General features: G+C 36.1%; 1 protein-coding gene across 2 annotated transcripts in view; it reads left to right on the top strand.

Annotated features, from left to right (window-relative positions):
• LOC129239306 (uncharacterized) overlaps positions 1 to 11,786 on the top strand; it is a 115,078-nt gene extending 103,292 nt beyond the window's left edge. For both annotated transcript variants that reach the window (XM_054874718.1, XM_054874717.1), the window contains 2 exons: positions 4,470 to 4,721; positions 9,896 to 11,786. In XM_054874718.1, the coding sequence (XP_054730693.1) occupies positions 4,470 to 4,721; positions 9,896 to 10,669 (1,026 nt within the window). In that variant the 3' untranslated portion in view covers positions 10,670 to 11,786. The remainder of the gene's footprint in view (positions 1 to 4,469; positions 4,722 to 9,895) is intronic.
• The last annotated feature ends 3,695 nt before the right edge of the window (positions 11,787 to 15,481 follow it).

The raw sequence follows: 15,481 nt of genomic DNA, 5'->3' as shown, positions 1-15,481 counted from the left end.
TCCATGTCGTTTAGAAGAAATTTTTAATTTAATATTTAGCTCAACCGTCCTTTAATCGTTCCCTTTCTCCTTTTTTCCCCAAACATCGACTGATACATCTTCTAGTTCAGCTTTATTGCAACATTTTCGATTGGAATTAAGGTTGTCAGTTCACGGACTGCACCTCCAAATGAGGCTATCAATGACAACTGCGCTGGTGGCATGATTTGATGTTTCTTTTTCCCTTGTTCACTCCACTCGGGAGCATAGGGCCTCGACAAGGCTCAGTCTTGCGTTGATTTCGTTAATCTATTTTTGCTTTCTGGCAGGGTAGGTGATTAGTGTACATTCATACAATTTGAGTGAGATACCAGTACCGCAGTGTACTGGTCCGCTCTTATTATTCCCTCGACGAAATGTCATTTGCTGCAAAAATATGTAGATCCAAATCAATACTTACTAAATTTGGATTTTTCAGTATAAAAAAAAGCACAAATAATACTAAACCATTCCCGCTTCCGCAATTGTGTGAAATTTTTTATCTCCTTTGTAGCTTCCAGCTCATATTCACGTTATAAATGACCTCTACAAATTAGAAAGTATTAAGGGCTTCATAGTTTTTTGATATAAGGGTCCACAAAAATATTTTCAACAATCTTTATTTTCCCCCATAAGGTTGAGTCGTAGATCATATTCAGTTGAAGTGGCAATACGCTCTTTCATCGCATCCTATCAATTAGTTTCGTTTTTCGAGGTCGCCTCCAAATTGTCTACTAGATATTCTAAATATTATAAGAAACTTTTACCACTCGTAATTCATTGCACAAATACTCACAAATACATATATACGAGGCTCGTTTGAAAAGTCTGTGCAAAGTCAGAGAGGTGACACTACTGGCGCGTATTGAAGTTACATTTTGTTAGTAGCATCTCTTGGAAGAGCGTATATTTAGAGTAAGACATATCGGAACTTCGAGTAAGACACATCGATCTTTTACCTAGATGAGACAATTCTATTTGTTTCAAAGCTGATTGACATCAAGTACCTCGTTCTAGAACTAACCCACCAGATCGCAGTTCCTACCAACCTAATGTTAGTAAATTAAAGCTCGCTAAAAATCATTAAACTTTTGCTAAGAAAATCTTTCAATTAGAAGGTAGCTCAGATTTTTTTTACAAAGGTTCGCCACATCTTCGACATATATGTACATATATAATATATGTACATATATATGTACATATATATGTATGTTAATTAGACCGTAAAGAAGAAGAGTTTGCGTACACCACTGAGTCTGAGGTGATTTTGGAGCTCGAACCTCATACTCGAAGTTCCAAATATATCGTCCCCTTAGTATAACAATAGCCTATGTGCTCATAGGCTATTATTTTTTTATTGAATTTTTGGATTCTCCATAGTCGATTTCATATGTGGTCAAAATTTTGTCAAATTCTAGTTCCACAAAGTGGGTCAAAACGTCAGTCAAAAAATAATAAATATTTACAGACATAACGAGATTTGAGTGAGAGCTACTTTCGACAAAAAGTTTGAAATTCATTTTCTCAAAACATCAAAAAATTTATAGGCTATTTTAATACTAAGGGGACGATATATCTCTTTGCATCTCATACGTTCTAGTTTTCGTGAGAACTTCTAGTAATTTCTGTTCAAAAAATCTTTCAGTGTTTCTTTGCTACTGCTGTTTCTAATTGCTTTGTAAAATATTTATAAAAATTAGATTTTCATCAGGCATCAACTTTCATACATAAGAAATTCACGAATTTACTTGCCACAAACAAATTTTTAATAACATTAGCGGTAATCCCGAAAGTCACATGCACTTCAAGCGGGCCAAACTCCATAGAATACATACAATATGCATGCAACACTGGGAAGTAAATATTGTACACTAGTTAGAAGTTGCAACACAAATACTCGTAGCATGCTCATTACCTTCGAGAAGCCGTTAGAGGCAAGGCTGCCAGGTTGCCTAAATATGTGCACAACTTACACTTCCCTAAAATATGCTGCCGGCGGTTAACACATACGAAATATTTGACTTTTTGATGCTAAGATTACAGTGCCGCTACTTAATATACATACATACATACATAAATACTTGTCACGTCGCACGCACTCACTCGTCGGCTAAGTTGCTTGCCATTTCCCAGAGCAGTTGGAAAAATTTGCACTTAAACGGATTTTTGTTACGAACTCGTACTGCCGCCGCCTCCACTTTGCGTTCTCCTTGCTCTGTTTTTGCTGCTTCATATTTTTTCTCTTACTTTTGCGCACACTTTGGCGCTCAATAAGCTGTTAAAATATTTATGCGTATGCGTTGAGTGAGCATTGCATACATTGCGGCGTTGAAGCGTTGCATGTGTGTTCATAAGTTCGTGTGGGTGTGTCGTAGTTTTCAAGTTGCCGTAAAAATGCAAAATTTCCCGGGGTTTGTGACGAGTGTACCGTTGTTGGAGCGCTGGAAAAAAGTGTGATTCACTTTTTGTTGCATGCAACAAGAAGGTAAATTGCGCTTCTGTGGGTGCTGTTATGTTTTATGTTGCAACTATTCGCGCACATTTGCACGTAGGTATGAACTTAGGTACATACCCGCCACATATGCAACAACACGATAACTCAATTTTCATATCATATTAAATTCCGAGCTGTCAGAATTTTTGAGCAGCAACAGCTGCCGCATGTACTCGTATTGCTATTTTCAAATCTAAGTTAGTCTTGGTGCTCATGCATCTATGCAACACACTCCAAAAAGCAAGTTGCATATTAAATGTTTCACTTTCGTGCAACCAAATGAAAAATTGCAAGTATGCGCCGCATCGGCTGTAATGAAAAGTTTGCAACAAAATTCTAAGTCGGCGCCAATGCCAACCAATACACAAGTGAGTATAAAGTGCGTTGGCATGCTGCAAATAGCTTGAGAGTACTTGCTTAGAAATTTGAGGCATACTTGCAAACAAAAAGTATGCAACACTTTGGCAAACTGTGCAACAGTCCTTCGACAATGTTTTTTTCTTTTGTGTTTCTTTTTCCAAAGCAACTTTATGAAATAACTGTAGCAACACAGTCTGCACTACATAGCACTCAACAGCTAATCTAATCCAACAGCTGCAGTAGGTATGTAGCTGCAACAGCCACTTGCAACTTGACACAGGAGGTTACTGCAAAATTCTTTATTGGTTGCTTAGGCTGCCACAAACTATAAATTATAAAGAGAAAACTGGCTTAATGAAAATTAAGCGCAACAATAGCATGTGGCAAGCTACTAAACTGCGCCACTGCTCGATGTTGTGCTTATCTTATCTGCAACAAGCAGCAGCCAATACAAGTAGCAAGTTTGAGCGAAGTTAGCGGCAAGCAGGCTACCCCACCACTGCTATGTTGCACAAGACAAACTATGCAGCTACCGTGCAACAGCTACCAGTTACACCGCCTACAATTGTGCATGCCACGTCAGTTTTCGCTACTTTCATTCAACTATTTTACTATTTTATTGCACAGTGCGCTGCGGCATGACAAACTAATAAAGATCGCTGTTGTTGATGCAACAAATGCAGTAAACAAAATTGCAAAAACAAAATGAAAATCGTTTGTGCAACATGCTTATCTGCGTCGTGTTGCAACCTCATCAGCAGCGCACTTAGCCTTATTTGGCAATGCAAACATCTCAAAATCTCTTTGTTCTTGTTGTTGTTGTTGCTTTTCAACGTTTGTCTTTAACCAGCAAAAGTTTATCATAATTTCTTTCGTGCCTCTTATGCTTCATTGCCACCGCGTGTTGGTGGTGCGCGCGAGCTGCGTATGTGCCACATGATCAGCAGGTAGGCAGGCATTTCAAAATGTTTGTTTTTATGTCCAAAAACAACAATTGTGCGCTAGCGCTCCGCTTGCAACACTTATCACCGCGAACGCATCACTCGCTGCTGCAGACAAACTACTCCTCCCTCGTGCTGCCAATCAGCTAACCAGCCATGCCCTTTACGCCGTGACTCGGTCGTGCAGTATGCAATGAGCGGTAATTTGCATAAAATGGGTTAAAACGGGTTAAATGCCATTGCGCTCTGGCTGAACTTTGACTCTGCCTCAATTGCGGCAACGAAGCCACCAACAATCAACAACAACGATTCATGCTGTTGAGGTATTAACAATTTGAATGCAAAAACAACAATATGCCACAAATTAATTTCAATTACAACGCGCAGTATACACACACATACACACAATCTATATGTACTACTCTACCACTGCGTTAGCTGCAGTGCTTAATTCTTGATCTCTTCCTTTCTTATGCAATTTTCTCCAATTTTTTCTTACTTTTGGTAGATGATCGCGATTCCGATTTTTTATTGGTATTTTATTAAGCGCTGCGCTAGTAGTCTTAAGTTGTATGTTGTGTTTTTTTTTTGTATTATTTCTTTACATTTCCTTTCATTTGCTAAAGTAACCCTTCTCCATTTTGGTTTCTTTGCAGTGCTGGAACAATTGCGATCAACAATTGGGTCCCTTCCCGCTGAACATTAACTCAGCATTGCGCCAAGACTCGCTAGTACTGACGACCATTGCTTGGGACCAGGCGATTACGAATGCATCGAAACAGTGTCTGGTCACTTGGGAGGTCTCCGGAGGCGGTCTAATGGGCAATCTATTGACTGATAGTTCTACTGTTGAATTATCCCTCTGGCCAGATACTGTATATCACGTACAAGTTACGTGCAAGCATAAGGTAAGTGAGTGTGCATCCCAAAATAAAGGGAGAGGGCAAGAAGAAGAGATCATCTGTAACTAAAAAAAAGCATTAAAATAAATACAAGTATGTCTGTATAAAAAGCTTAACAAAATCAAAGTCACAAGTAGTAAAAGAGATTAGCGATTGTAGTAGTGCAGGTCTATGGCCATTTCAGCCATGCTCTGCCTATACATAAGTATGCACATACACACATACTTACATGTACATATTTACCAAAGCCCCATTGAAGTCGTTGATTGCCACCGTGGCGCACTATGCTGATAGCGTGGCTAAAGATGATCAGCATCGTTGTGGCTGCACTCGCCGCAAACGGGTTCTCCACACCGCATATTGTCTAGCTTTTTTTTTAATTTTTTGCATTTCTTTTGTTTTGCTGCATATCTGCTGTCGCCACTTAATTGTCCAACACGCGCATACATACAAACACATATTATGGCTCTGCAAATACATATACAAACACATAGGTGTGTATTGCCGCTACTCCCAAGGTGTTCAATCGACGCGTCCAACCAACTGCGTCCGGGTGTGAAAGCCACACTAATTGTCTAATTACATCATTGCAACATAGCTGTTGACAATTGCCGCGCAGCGCCTATGCACAGCAAATATCTGCGCGCAGTCTTTCAATGTCCAATATTTTTTAGCGTTATTTTTTTCTAACACACTTTTCGTTGCTTTCGTGCCTTTGTAAGTTGTATCAAGACACAAGAAGTTGCATGATCACATGCGATCGGCAATTCATCTGCGGCTTTCGCCATCAGCGGCCAGCAATACAGCTAGCACACGTGTGCCATTGTTGCATACACATGTGCTTAAATCTTTGTTTTTGTTGTTATTTTTTTATATTTTTGTTAAATACAAAAACGAGTAACCACTTGCTGGTGCCTTCTTCTGAATCGATGTGGCTTTGTTACGCTGAAAGCTAGAGTGATCTTGTGAGTTGCTTTTTAACTCGCACGCAGACTGAGGAACTTAGTCGCACTGTGCATATTTCAGTAACCCAGTGGTGGTTAAAAGTAGACTGATAGCGAGTTTGTAGTTTGATATTTGACTTTTCTTGGGCTACCTTCTGGTTAGTAAATTAGCCTGATCATGCGTTTTTTGATTTAAATTGTAAGTAGAATATATTTTTTAATAGGCTATCCTCATCAAGTTTCATATACTTCCCTCTCATTTTATTAGACATACGCCTATTACTATAAAAATGTTAAATATTGCATTATTTTTTATATATTTCAGAAGTAAGTGAATTTGGTTAGATTCATTAAGTGCGCATGGGAACACAAAGCAGAAATGCGACGGCAATGCATCGCATGTCACATCCATGCCACTCCCTTAATAAAAAATATAAGTAGCTTTATAAAAACTACGACCCAATTGCTGTCACAGCCCAAAAATTTTACAAAAACGTTAAATTAATTTTTATATCATCCTATGCAATAAAGCAAGAAAAAAAAATTGTTTCCATATAAATCTGATACTCCCTAATGCTCACAGTTGTATGTGTTTACAATTATCTATACCAAAGGTGTAAACATTAGTTTCGACGAAGCTTACTAGCAGACTCTCCTTAGCTCGTACGCCTTTTTTGTCTTCAGGGACCCCCAGTAAAATTGTCAGTTTAAAATTTTCGTGGAACAAATTAACCCTCTAACTGCCTTTATTAATGAACTTTCATTACACCTATTTTGAGAAAAGGTCAAAAACACCCATTTAGGTAGGAGGTGTAGGGTTAAAATATACCACGAAAACATTCTTATTTAAATTTTATTATAGAAGTCTGAGAACTCAAACTGTGCTTCAAGTCGTTTTATACTTAATATTTACGATAAACACTCTGTAAAAAAAATTTAGACGCTTATGCCTAGTGCTGTTTTCGGCAAAGCTGATGCCAGATACATCCTCTTCTATTATTATTAGTATTTGTTCTTGCCAAAAAACTAGTATTGCACTTTAAGGCAATGTTTGATATAAAGCAACACACAAAACATTCAGAGAAACAGCAAAATGGTCGGTATTTTCGTTCTGGGAGATTTTTAGAAGTCGAACAAGCTAACTGCTTTCTGAATCCAGACCAAAGCGACACAGCGTCAAAATAAACGTACCTCCTTACCACAGACTAACTGATCTCCGTAAGTACTCCCATGTGATTAGAAAATGCTGCAGCCTGTTGGACTATTGCTAGCATAGAACGGCTTCCCTACTTTCCTTCAAAAGAGCAATTTACTACACATTCAAATTACCATTCTTTTGATTAAGCCGAATACCGGTTATTCTACGTACCATTAGATATAACCTCTGTTGGCTATAAAAAAAAGCCCCTATCGCTCAGGTGGTTAGAAATGCACCATTTATACTCATCTGGGCCCAAATGACCTATGACTGGTTGAAACAAACTCGAAACGAAATTTCAAGAGTGAAATCGTGTTAAAAGACGTCTGCAATCGTGGAATCGTGCTGGAAGCGTCTGTTTTCAATAGCTTAGCCGATGTGTAATACATTTTAATTTATTTTGATATATACATATTTAGTTGCTAGCACATTCAATATGCACCTCTTTCGCATATCCATACAACGCACCATACGAGTCTTTTATTGCTCGAAACAAAGCTGGAAGCCTTCTTCTGTCAGCTACTGCAAGACGCGTGACGCTTTCTCTTTCACAGCTTCAACGGATTAGAACGTTGTCCCTTTTAGTGCAGATTTCTCATTAAGTAACAGACGAAAGTCGCATGAAACATCCGGCTGATAAAGCGTATGATCGAGCACATACTGTTGTACTTGTCTAGAAACTGTAGGATCTTCTCGGCAGAAAAAGCTGAATGAACCAGCGCATTGCATTGAGGGTGAATCCATGACTTGTTCCTCCACAGTTGGGATGGTTTTGTGAGTATTCCTCTACGAAGTTCAGCTGGAACTTAAAGATAGTTATTTTGACCTGCAGAAATCCATTCCGACGATACAATCGCATGAATTTAGAAGATAACAACCATCACTACTGGAAATTTTCATTAGCTCATTCGATCTCGATGAAATTGGGCTCTTCTAACACACAGTTTGGCACAGTTTTGGGTTCGGTGCTTACAGAATTACAGCTAAAAAACCATGGTTCGTAATTTATTCTTATTTTTTTCCAATATTTTGTTCCGTCATTGGCAAAAGCAATCTATGTTTTGGTACATACAAGTAAACTTTGTATTGTGGGCTTAACATTTTTCGGGTAAAAAACGAAACAATGCGAACAAAGACTGGTAACGAAACAAAAAGTACGGTGAACGAAAGTGTTGGCTTCGCGCTAAACTGCTGACGCTTTCTGGCATGCACTTCTTCTTTAGCAGCGTCAGTCGTGTTATTTAATAGCGACCTCTCGTATTTCCAAAGGGAAGAACCAGAATCTTCAATATTATCTAGACATCTACATTCAAAGTAAACTTCTGCTCAGAATTTGTCACTAAGAGACACAATTTTCAGTTAATCATCAAAATTTGTTTGCCGTCTTCAAACTATGTAAGCTCCCTCAGGTGTAACACGTGCGAGTATTTGCCAATATTCTTTTATTATTATTTTTTTGGTTTTTTATTTTTTGTAATTTGCTTTTATAACTTTAAATTTTGGGGGAAAAAACGTCAGAAGTAAACGGTTTCAAGATAATCAACCAAAAATTTTTTGGATCGTCGTTTGTCGTTCAAGCACTTATTCATGGTGCGCCAGAATATAGGATATCAAAAAGTATCGCCGCCTTTCGGATAAAACTTTGAGTAAAGGTAGCTGAAATTAAAAAGGCACCCATATGGACAAATTTGGACAGTTTACCTATTTATTTTTCAATTTGAATTATTTTTCTAAAATATATTTCATTTTATAGAAATACACTTATCAAACTTTTTGACAGATTTATAAAAAATCGACACATTTTCTTTAAAATCTCGAACTTTTTAATTATTTTTTTTTTATTTGGGTACGCAGTTTTATAAGCCATTAAATTTTAGTATATATTAATAAAGTGAAAGTTTAAAGTAGCTCAAAATTTCCGTGAAGGTTTAGGCATTTTGTGCACGAAAATTTTGTATACTCGATTATTTCAAAGATAAACTTTTGAGTTGGGAGAAATATTTGCTATTCCGCGTCGGAAATATAAAATGTGACTAAAGTTAATGGAATTCGAATAAATGATTAGAAGACTTTCCAAAATCTTTTTAGCTTGGTTTTATCTGTGCTGGGAGGCAGTGAAAAGAGGCAGATATGAGTAGGGTTTTTGAAGACAGTTCTTAGACAATTATATTGTCTTAGCTTTTCACATTACCAGGCATATTCAACGCAGGCTTTCAGCACTCAAAGAACTCAATTGAGATATTCTTTCATTTGCATACAGAATACAACAACTTAATTACGGTTAAAATGTTCCACGTGGTTGTTTCATCTGTTATTAAGGAGCACACCCTTACTTGCCCTAACCACTCGAACCTTCCCGTTTGCATTGCGTGCCTGCCTACCGATGTGATTAGTGGTATCCGAAGTTCGTGACAAGACATGCAATTATAAATGATTTGCTGCATTCTTTCGTGTTGCTCATGTTGCTGAAATCCTGACGCAATTTGTTGAACTGGCAACAACAACAGCAGTTCTCATTGTTGTTAATTTTAATATTTGTACACTAATTGACAGCGTGCAACAAAGCGAACAGCGCACAAATATTGATCGATTGGCATGTTGCACCCGGTGATGGTGGCTCATACGAGTATGAACAAACAGCTGCAAAATGATTGGAATGGAAACATTTTGTGTGCCGCATGAGAGAGTAACAACGCATGCGTGTAGCGGTGCCACATGCAACTTGCAACTATCGCGCGTTGTCTTTTCATTGCTTTTGTAAATTAATTTGTTAACATTTTTACAAGCATTTGCCCTGACTATCAGGTTGACAGGCGAACAGGCAAACGGACACACAGACGATGAAGCAGGCCCTTTGTGTATAAAACGCAATCGTTTTCATCCAGCCGCCACACAGATTGGCGCAATTATTTTCATTGACTATGGAGATCTCTACTTTTTTACACAAACCACTTTTTTATATACAACCTTTTCCCAATTTTGTAATTTTACTAATTTTTCTCCTTCTGATTTCTTCTTATTTTCCTTCTCGTTCACAGGAGACCGGCGGCATGCGTCGTTCTTACAAACTGATCGTGGACACGCACAAGCTGAGCGACAGCACTGTTACCGGCATGCAAGCGATTACTCTGGAAACGGGCAATATGGCCAGCAGGGAGGGCATGATGCCGCACATGTACGGCGCGGCTGGCGCGGTCGATATAGGCGCCAACTCGGGTGAGACGGATTCGCGCATGCGCATACTGAAGGACAGCTCCAAAGATTTCCTCAGCCCCTACAATCCAAATGCCAATGTTGCATCAACGAGTAGTAGCAGCAGTACCAGCAGTACTGGTAGCACCAGCAGTTCAACAACACCCACCACATCAGATGCCACAAGGTCAACAACCATTGCACAAAATCAAAATCAACAAGAGCAATCTGCACGTCACAATTCTGTGTTGCGTACTAAGTTGGTGGGTGAGCGGCCGCTGAGCGTGGATACAGTCGATTTTCTCACACAAAGCATCACCTTTGCCGTGGTCGGCTCAGTCGTGCTCTTTGTCGCGCTGCTTGTGCTCTACATGCTCGTGCGGCCGTCAGCGCGTAAACATGTGCCCGCCGGCGCCATCGCTCTAGACAAAGAGGTGCTCATACACAACGAATTGCTGCCAAGCCAAACACCTCAAGCGGCAAAGGTAGCAGCGACGGTGGCGGTGGCGGTGGGGCCTACAGTGACACCCAAGAATACAACGGCGTCGTTGACGGAAGGCTTGCCAGTGGGGTGCGGATTGCATGCAGGCGCGTCAGACTCGCAAACATTGCACGTGTAAAGTGTAGGGGAGAGAGCGGACGCATTATGGTGGACGTTGTAAATAGTAATTGATAGTAAGCGTAGGTTTTTGCTAATTCATAATTTATTAAGCTTAAATATTAAAAATTAAAAACAAAACAGTGATGTGATGTACTAAATGCTAAAGAATACATTTCGATTTCTCACATTTCGCCTCTGCATGTACATAGTTGTAAATAGCGTGTGTAAGCTCAGTGTTGCATTTGAGCGCAGAATGGTGATTTGCTCTATATACATAAATATACATATTCATACATATGTGTATATACATATGTATGATATATTAATTAAGCTTGGCGCCCGAATTTGAGTGCATGAGTGTATAAAAAATATATTTTTTTTTTGTTGTATGTGTATAAGTCCATGCTCCTTTGCGAAGAGCGGGGGACTTGAAGCGCGTGTATAGCAATATTAGTGGTTAAGAGTACATATATACATATAAATATTTAAACATCGCTGACATTAGGGGCCAATTGGCGCGAATTGTGGTGAGTGCAAAGGCATCGGGGCAGTTAACGAGTTGCAGCTTGACACGAAAATGTAAATCCTTTAAAATTTCAAAGTAAACAAATGTTTGCCAAAAAACGAATTCAAATGCATACATACATATATACATACATGTAAAGAAAGACATGGGTTCGCGCATCTTCTCAACTGACTACCGCCGCAGCGTTGCCATATCCGCCAATTTGGTAGTAGCCTGTAAGCTTAGTGAACTACTAGAATTGATAAGTTATACACACTTACTGAAATGCATATGCACGTGCATATGTATGTGTAGCCGTATAATGGTTATTATTTTTGTAAATCGCAACATATGACGAGTCCAAATGTTAACTTTGACGTTTAGTTGTCGTCATTTGGTGTTTTATGTCCCAAACAAAAAACAAAAAGCAAATTATAGTAGTGAGTGAGAAGCAAAATATTTGTATGCATGTTTCATTTGCAGCTTCATCAGCGCAGATGTGTATGTGTGGTGTGTGTATTATGTCGTAACAGAATTTCTAGTCTCACTTATATTTTATAAATATTAAATTTTTGTTTAATTTTTAAAGTTATATGGAGCCAAATTCTTAACAGACGTTTTCGAAAAAAATAGTGTATATATTTATGTTTCTACTTTACTGTAGAATCTCACAATTTTATGTTTGAGCATAGATTTTGTTTTGAATTTTAAAATTTGCTTTTGCCTTTTTTAAATGTCTTCAAAAGTAGTAAAGTTTGCAATCATAAAAAAAAGGAATCATAGAATCTTTGTTTGGAAATATTAATTTTTCCTTGGGGAAATATTTTATCCAAAACAAAAAAAAAAATCGAGCCTTTCATTTTTATGCACTAAATTTTTAATTTTTTAAATTAAATTTTTAATATTTGGTCCTTCAATATCAATAAAGTTTTGGAAATATTAATTTTTCTTTGGCGCAAATATTTTTTAAACACAAAATTTTTTTAAATTTTTTGGCGCAAAAAATTTTGGATTTAGTAAATTGGTTACCTCAAGTTTCTGTTCGAAATTTTTCGTTTCGCTTTGACGTAAATAATTTCCAGAAAAAAATTCATTATTATTATTTTTTGTAGGGGATATATACAATATAACCCTATCTTATTTAAAAATTAAAATTAAAATTTTTAGTATTCTTCAATACAAAATTTTTGAAAACTTCTTTGCGGAAAGAATTTGAAAAATGAAAATATTTAGTCCTTCAATATAAAGTGACTGATTTTGTCCAAAAATTATTTTTTATTCACATCACTACTCTATTGCGAACGCACTGGTATGCTAACTTTGTGCAGAGCCCTCGACTTCTTCACTTCAAACACGAACTTCAAGAAATTCAAGGATATCTTCGCTGCTTTGGAAGCATGGATTGCTGATGGCCGGAAAATTCGATATAATATTTATTTAAAAAGCACTCGCCCTTGGGCGATGATGACCTACGTTCATGTTTCGCTCAAAAAATTTGTTCGCCAAGTTCTTGTCATGCATTCAAATGCGACACACTAACTTCTCAACTCGTTGCTGCTTCAAAATACCCTTTTTTAAACCGAAGCCACAGTGAGTAAGTAAGTGTTATGAAGCAAAAGAGATAGATTTCGAGTTAAATTAAAACATACGAAGCAAAATTTAGTCTGCCTATTTTCTCATACTTTGGTCTAAAAACAATTTTTTAAATTTTAAATGAGCATAGTGTCCACAAATCCAAGGATGCAATAGATCTTCTGATCCAAGTGCATATCTTTGCATCCACCCATGACTCTTTTGGAGCAAATGGTTATTTAAATGTAAATAATAGAAAAGACAAGTTCAGAGTGAAAATCCGGCAAGATATTTGAAAAAACGGGCGTTTGATATTGATCGATTGATACATGAATTTTTAGATGTGTTAAATTTGGTTTTGTGTATGGTCGATTACTCAAACCAATTCACGTATTGGGTGGTTCAAATAGTGTTTGTAGTTCGGAGAACCGATTTCTTTTTACTCCAACATCTAAAAGATGCGCCAGAAATCTAGCTTGTGGCTAGACATTTTCGTAATTATTTAATTAACTAAATTAGATTAAATTTCAAACGCTAAATGAATAATCTTGTATATACAAGATGGCGCAAAATTAATCACCCTAACAACAGATTTATAATTTTTTATAATTATGTAGCATGCAAAAAGAGAATCAATGGAATGCCTAAAGATAAAAATAAAGATTTCTTGCAATCAAAGTCATATTAATGTATTAAAAAAAAAACAAATTGAATGATTAATTTTGCGCCACTTTGTATATTAAGCAATAAAATGGAGATTGATTGCATTATTTTACGTTTTGAATATTTTGCAGCTTTTGGCATTTTTTCCATGTAGACATAGAGAAAAGTCGCATGAAAAAGTTTTTGCTCTACATTTTTTGCTGATATATTTTGTTAAATTATTATTTTTTCTCAGTTTCTACCGCTAATTTTTTTGGTATACAAATCTATTTTCAAAAAACTGCATGCATGATTTTCCAATGATTTAGCTTGGATTTGTAACACTTTTAAGTTAAATTGTGTTAAAATTTTCCTTAAAAAGAAAAAGCGACATTTGAAAAATGTCTACTAATTTTCCCTTTGAAGATTTCAATTGCCTACACCAAACCTATTTAGTAATATAAAAATAATTGAAATTTTTCTTAACTTAACCTAAAAGTGTTTATTATCCAAAAATATATATTAAATAGAATATTTAGCAAATATGCTTCAACTTGTAAAAATGTGAAATGCAAATGAAGAAAATCAAAAATATCTTCCAAACAAAGCGAAAGTCCCAAAAGTAATGCATCAGTAAAGTAGGAAAAAATAAATTGTGAGCATAAAAATTTGTAAAAAAAATTGTTAAAAATTGAATTGAAATAAAGCCCAAAACAAAGTTATGTATAGAGTAAAAAAAAAAATAATAATAATAAGATAATAATATTTATAAAAAATACTTTTAATTCTTTACGCATAAGTCACGAAAAATAAAATAGCTCTTGTAAATAAATAAAGCCAGTGTAATAACTAATAAAAACAAAAAAAAAAGAACAAAATAACGGTAAAATGCAGACTTTGTAAATATTTAGCTTTTAACAAAAAAAAAAAATTTTAGCAAATAAAAAATTTAGTGCATACTAATAATAAATCAGATAACATAAAAATTTAGTCGCTAAGCTTAGTTGCTAATAATAGCTTATATGTGTATGTGTATAATAAATTGCAAAACCAACAAAATGTGCAGGTCGAAAAAAATACAAAAAAATGCTTTACTGGTACGAAGAGCAAATTTTTCAAAACAAATTAGAAAAAGAAAATAAAAACACAGTGCGTAAGTAATAGTATTTAAATATTAAATAAAATAAATTTGAAAAATTCAGAGTTAGTAAATTAAGTAAATAAAATAAAATATGAAATATGAAAAAACTGAAAATAAATAAAAACATAAAAATTACAAAAATATAAAAAACTGCGTGTGTTTTGAAGGAAACAAGCAATCACAAACCCTGTGCAACAAACCATATACAACAAATACAATTCCCACTCATTCCCACGAAATTTTGTAACTGGAAGACTTTAGATGAAAACTTTTTGCATGGAACATTTTGAATTGAAAGAAACTCAAAGTTACAAAGGAAAGTTAAAAGCCCGGTTTTGATGACTAAAACTGTGCTCTAAAATAAACAACTTTTTAATTTTGTTCCCGCCAACTTAAAATACGTATCAACTCTAAAGAAGGTGAAAGTGGAGGTGATTTCAAAATTAAATTAAGTTGATGTTTTTCTCTGCCAATTTTTTCGGAAATAATTTTGAAAATCTACAATAAAAGTAAAAGAAATGCTTTGCAACTAAAAAAGTAACAAAATTTAGTGATTTTGTGTTCTTCTCGAAGTTAGCAGATTTCATGCTCACAATTTTTCATTCTTCATCGTAACTACTTGGCACTTCATCCTACTTGGCATCCCAGTTTCTGTTGCTGATTTTCGTTTTGTAAGAAATAATTTCTTTGCTGCCACTTTCATCCTTGTCTACTATGGGCTTAATTTAGAGAAGTCTCCCTCGTTTGCTGCTGTTGTCAACATCGACCTTTTTACTTGCTTCCAGACTTATCTTTTGTTTTTTTTTGTTCGTCTTATCTTCGACGATGCTGATGTGAAAATGAATATTTTCTCGCAATCAGATATTTGCTGTAACAACTTACCTCTTGGAATTGCTTTCTTTTTTTCTATATATGTAAATTTACAAATTCTATATAGTGAATTGCTGAAATGTCTGATTCGCACTTGAGCG

The sequence above is a fragment of the Anastrepha obliqua genome, chromosome 2 (assembly GCF_027943255.1).
Source record: "Anastrepha obliqua isolate idAnaObli1 chromosome 2, idAnaObli1_1.0, whole genome shotgun sequence".
NCBI lineage: Eukaryota > Metazoa > Arthropoda > Insecta > Diptera > Tephritidae > Anastrepha > Anastrepha obliqua.
This window is presented reverse-complemented; position numbering and strand designations above follow the sequence as displayed.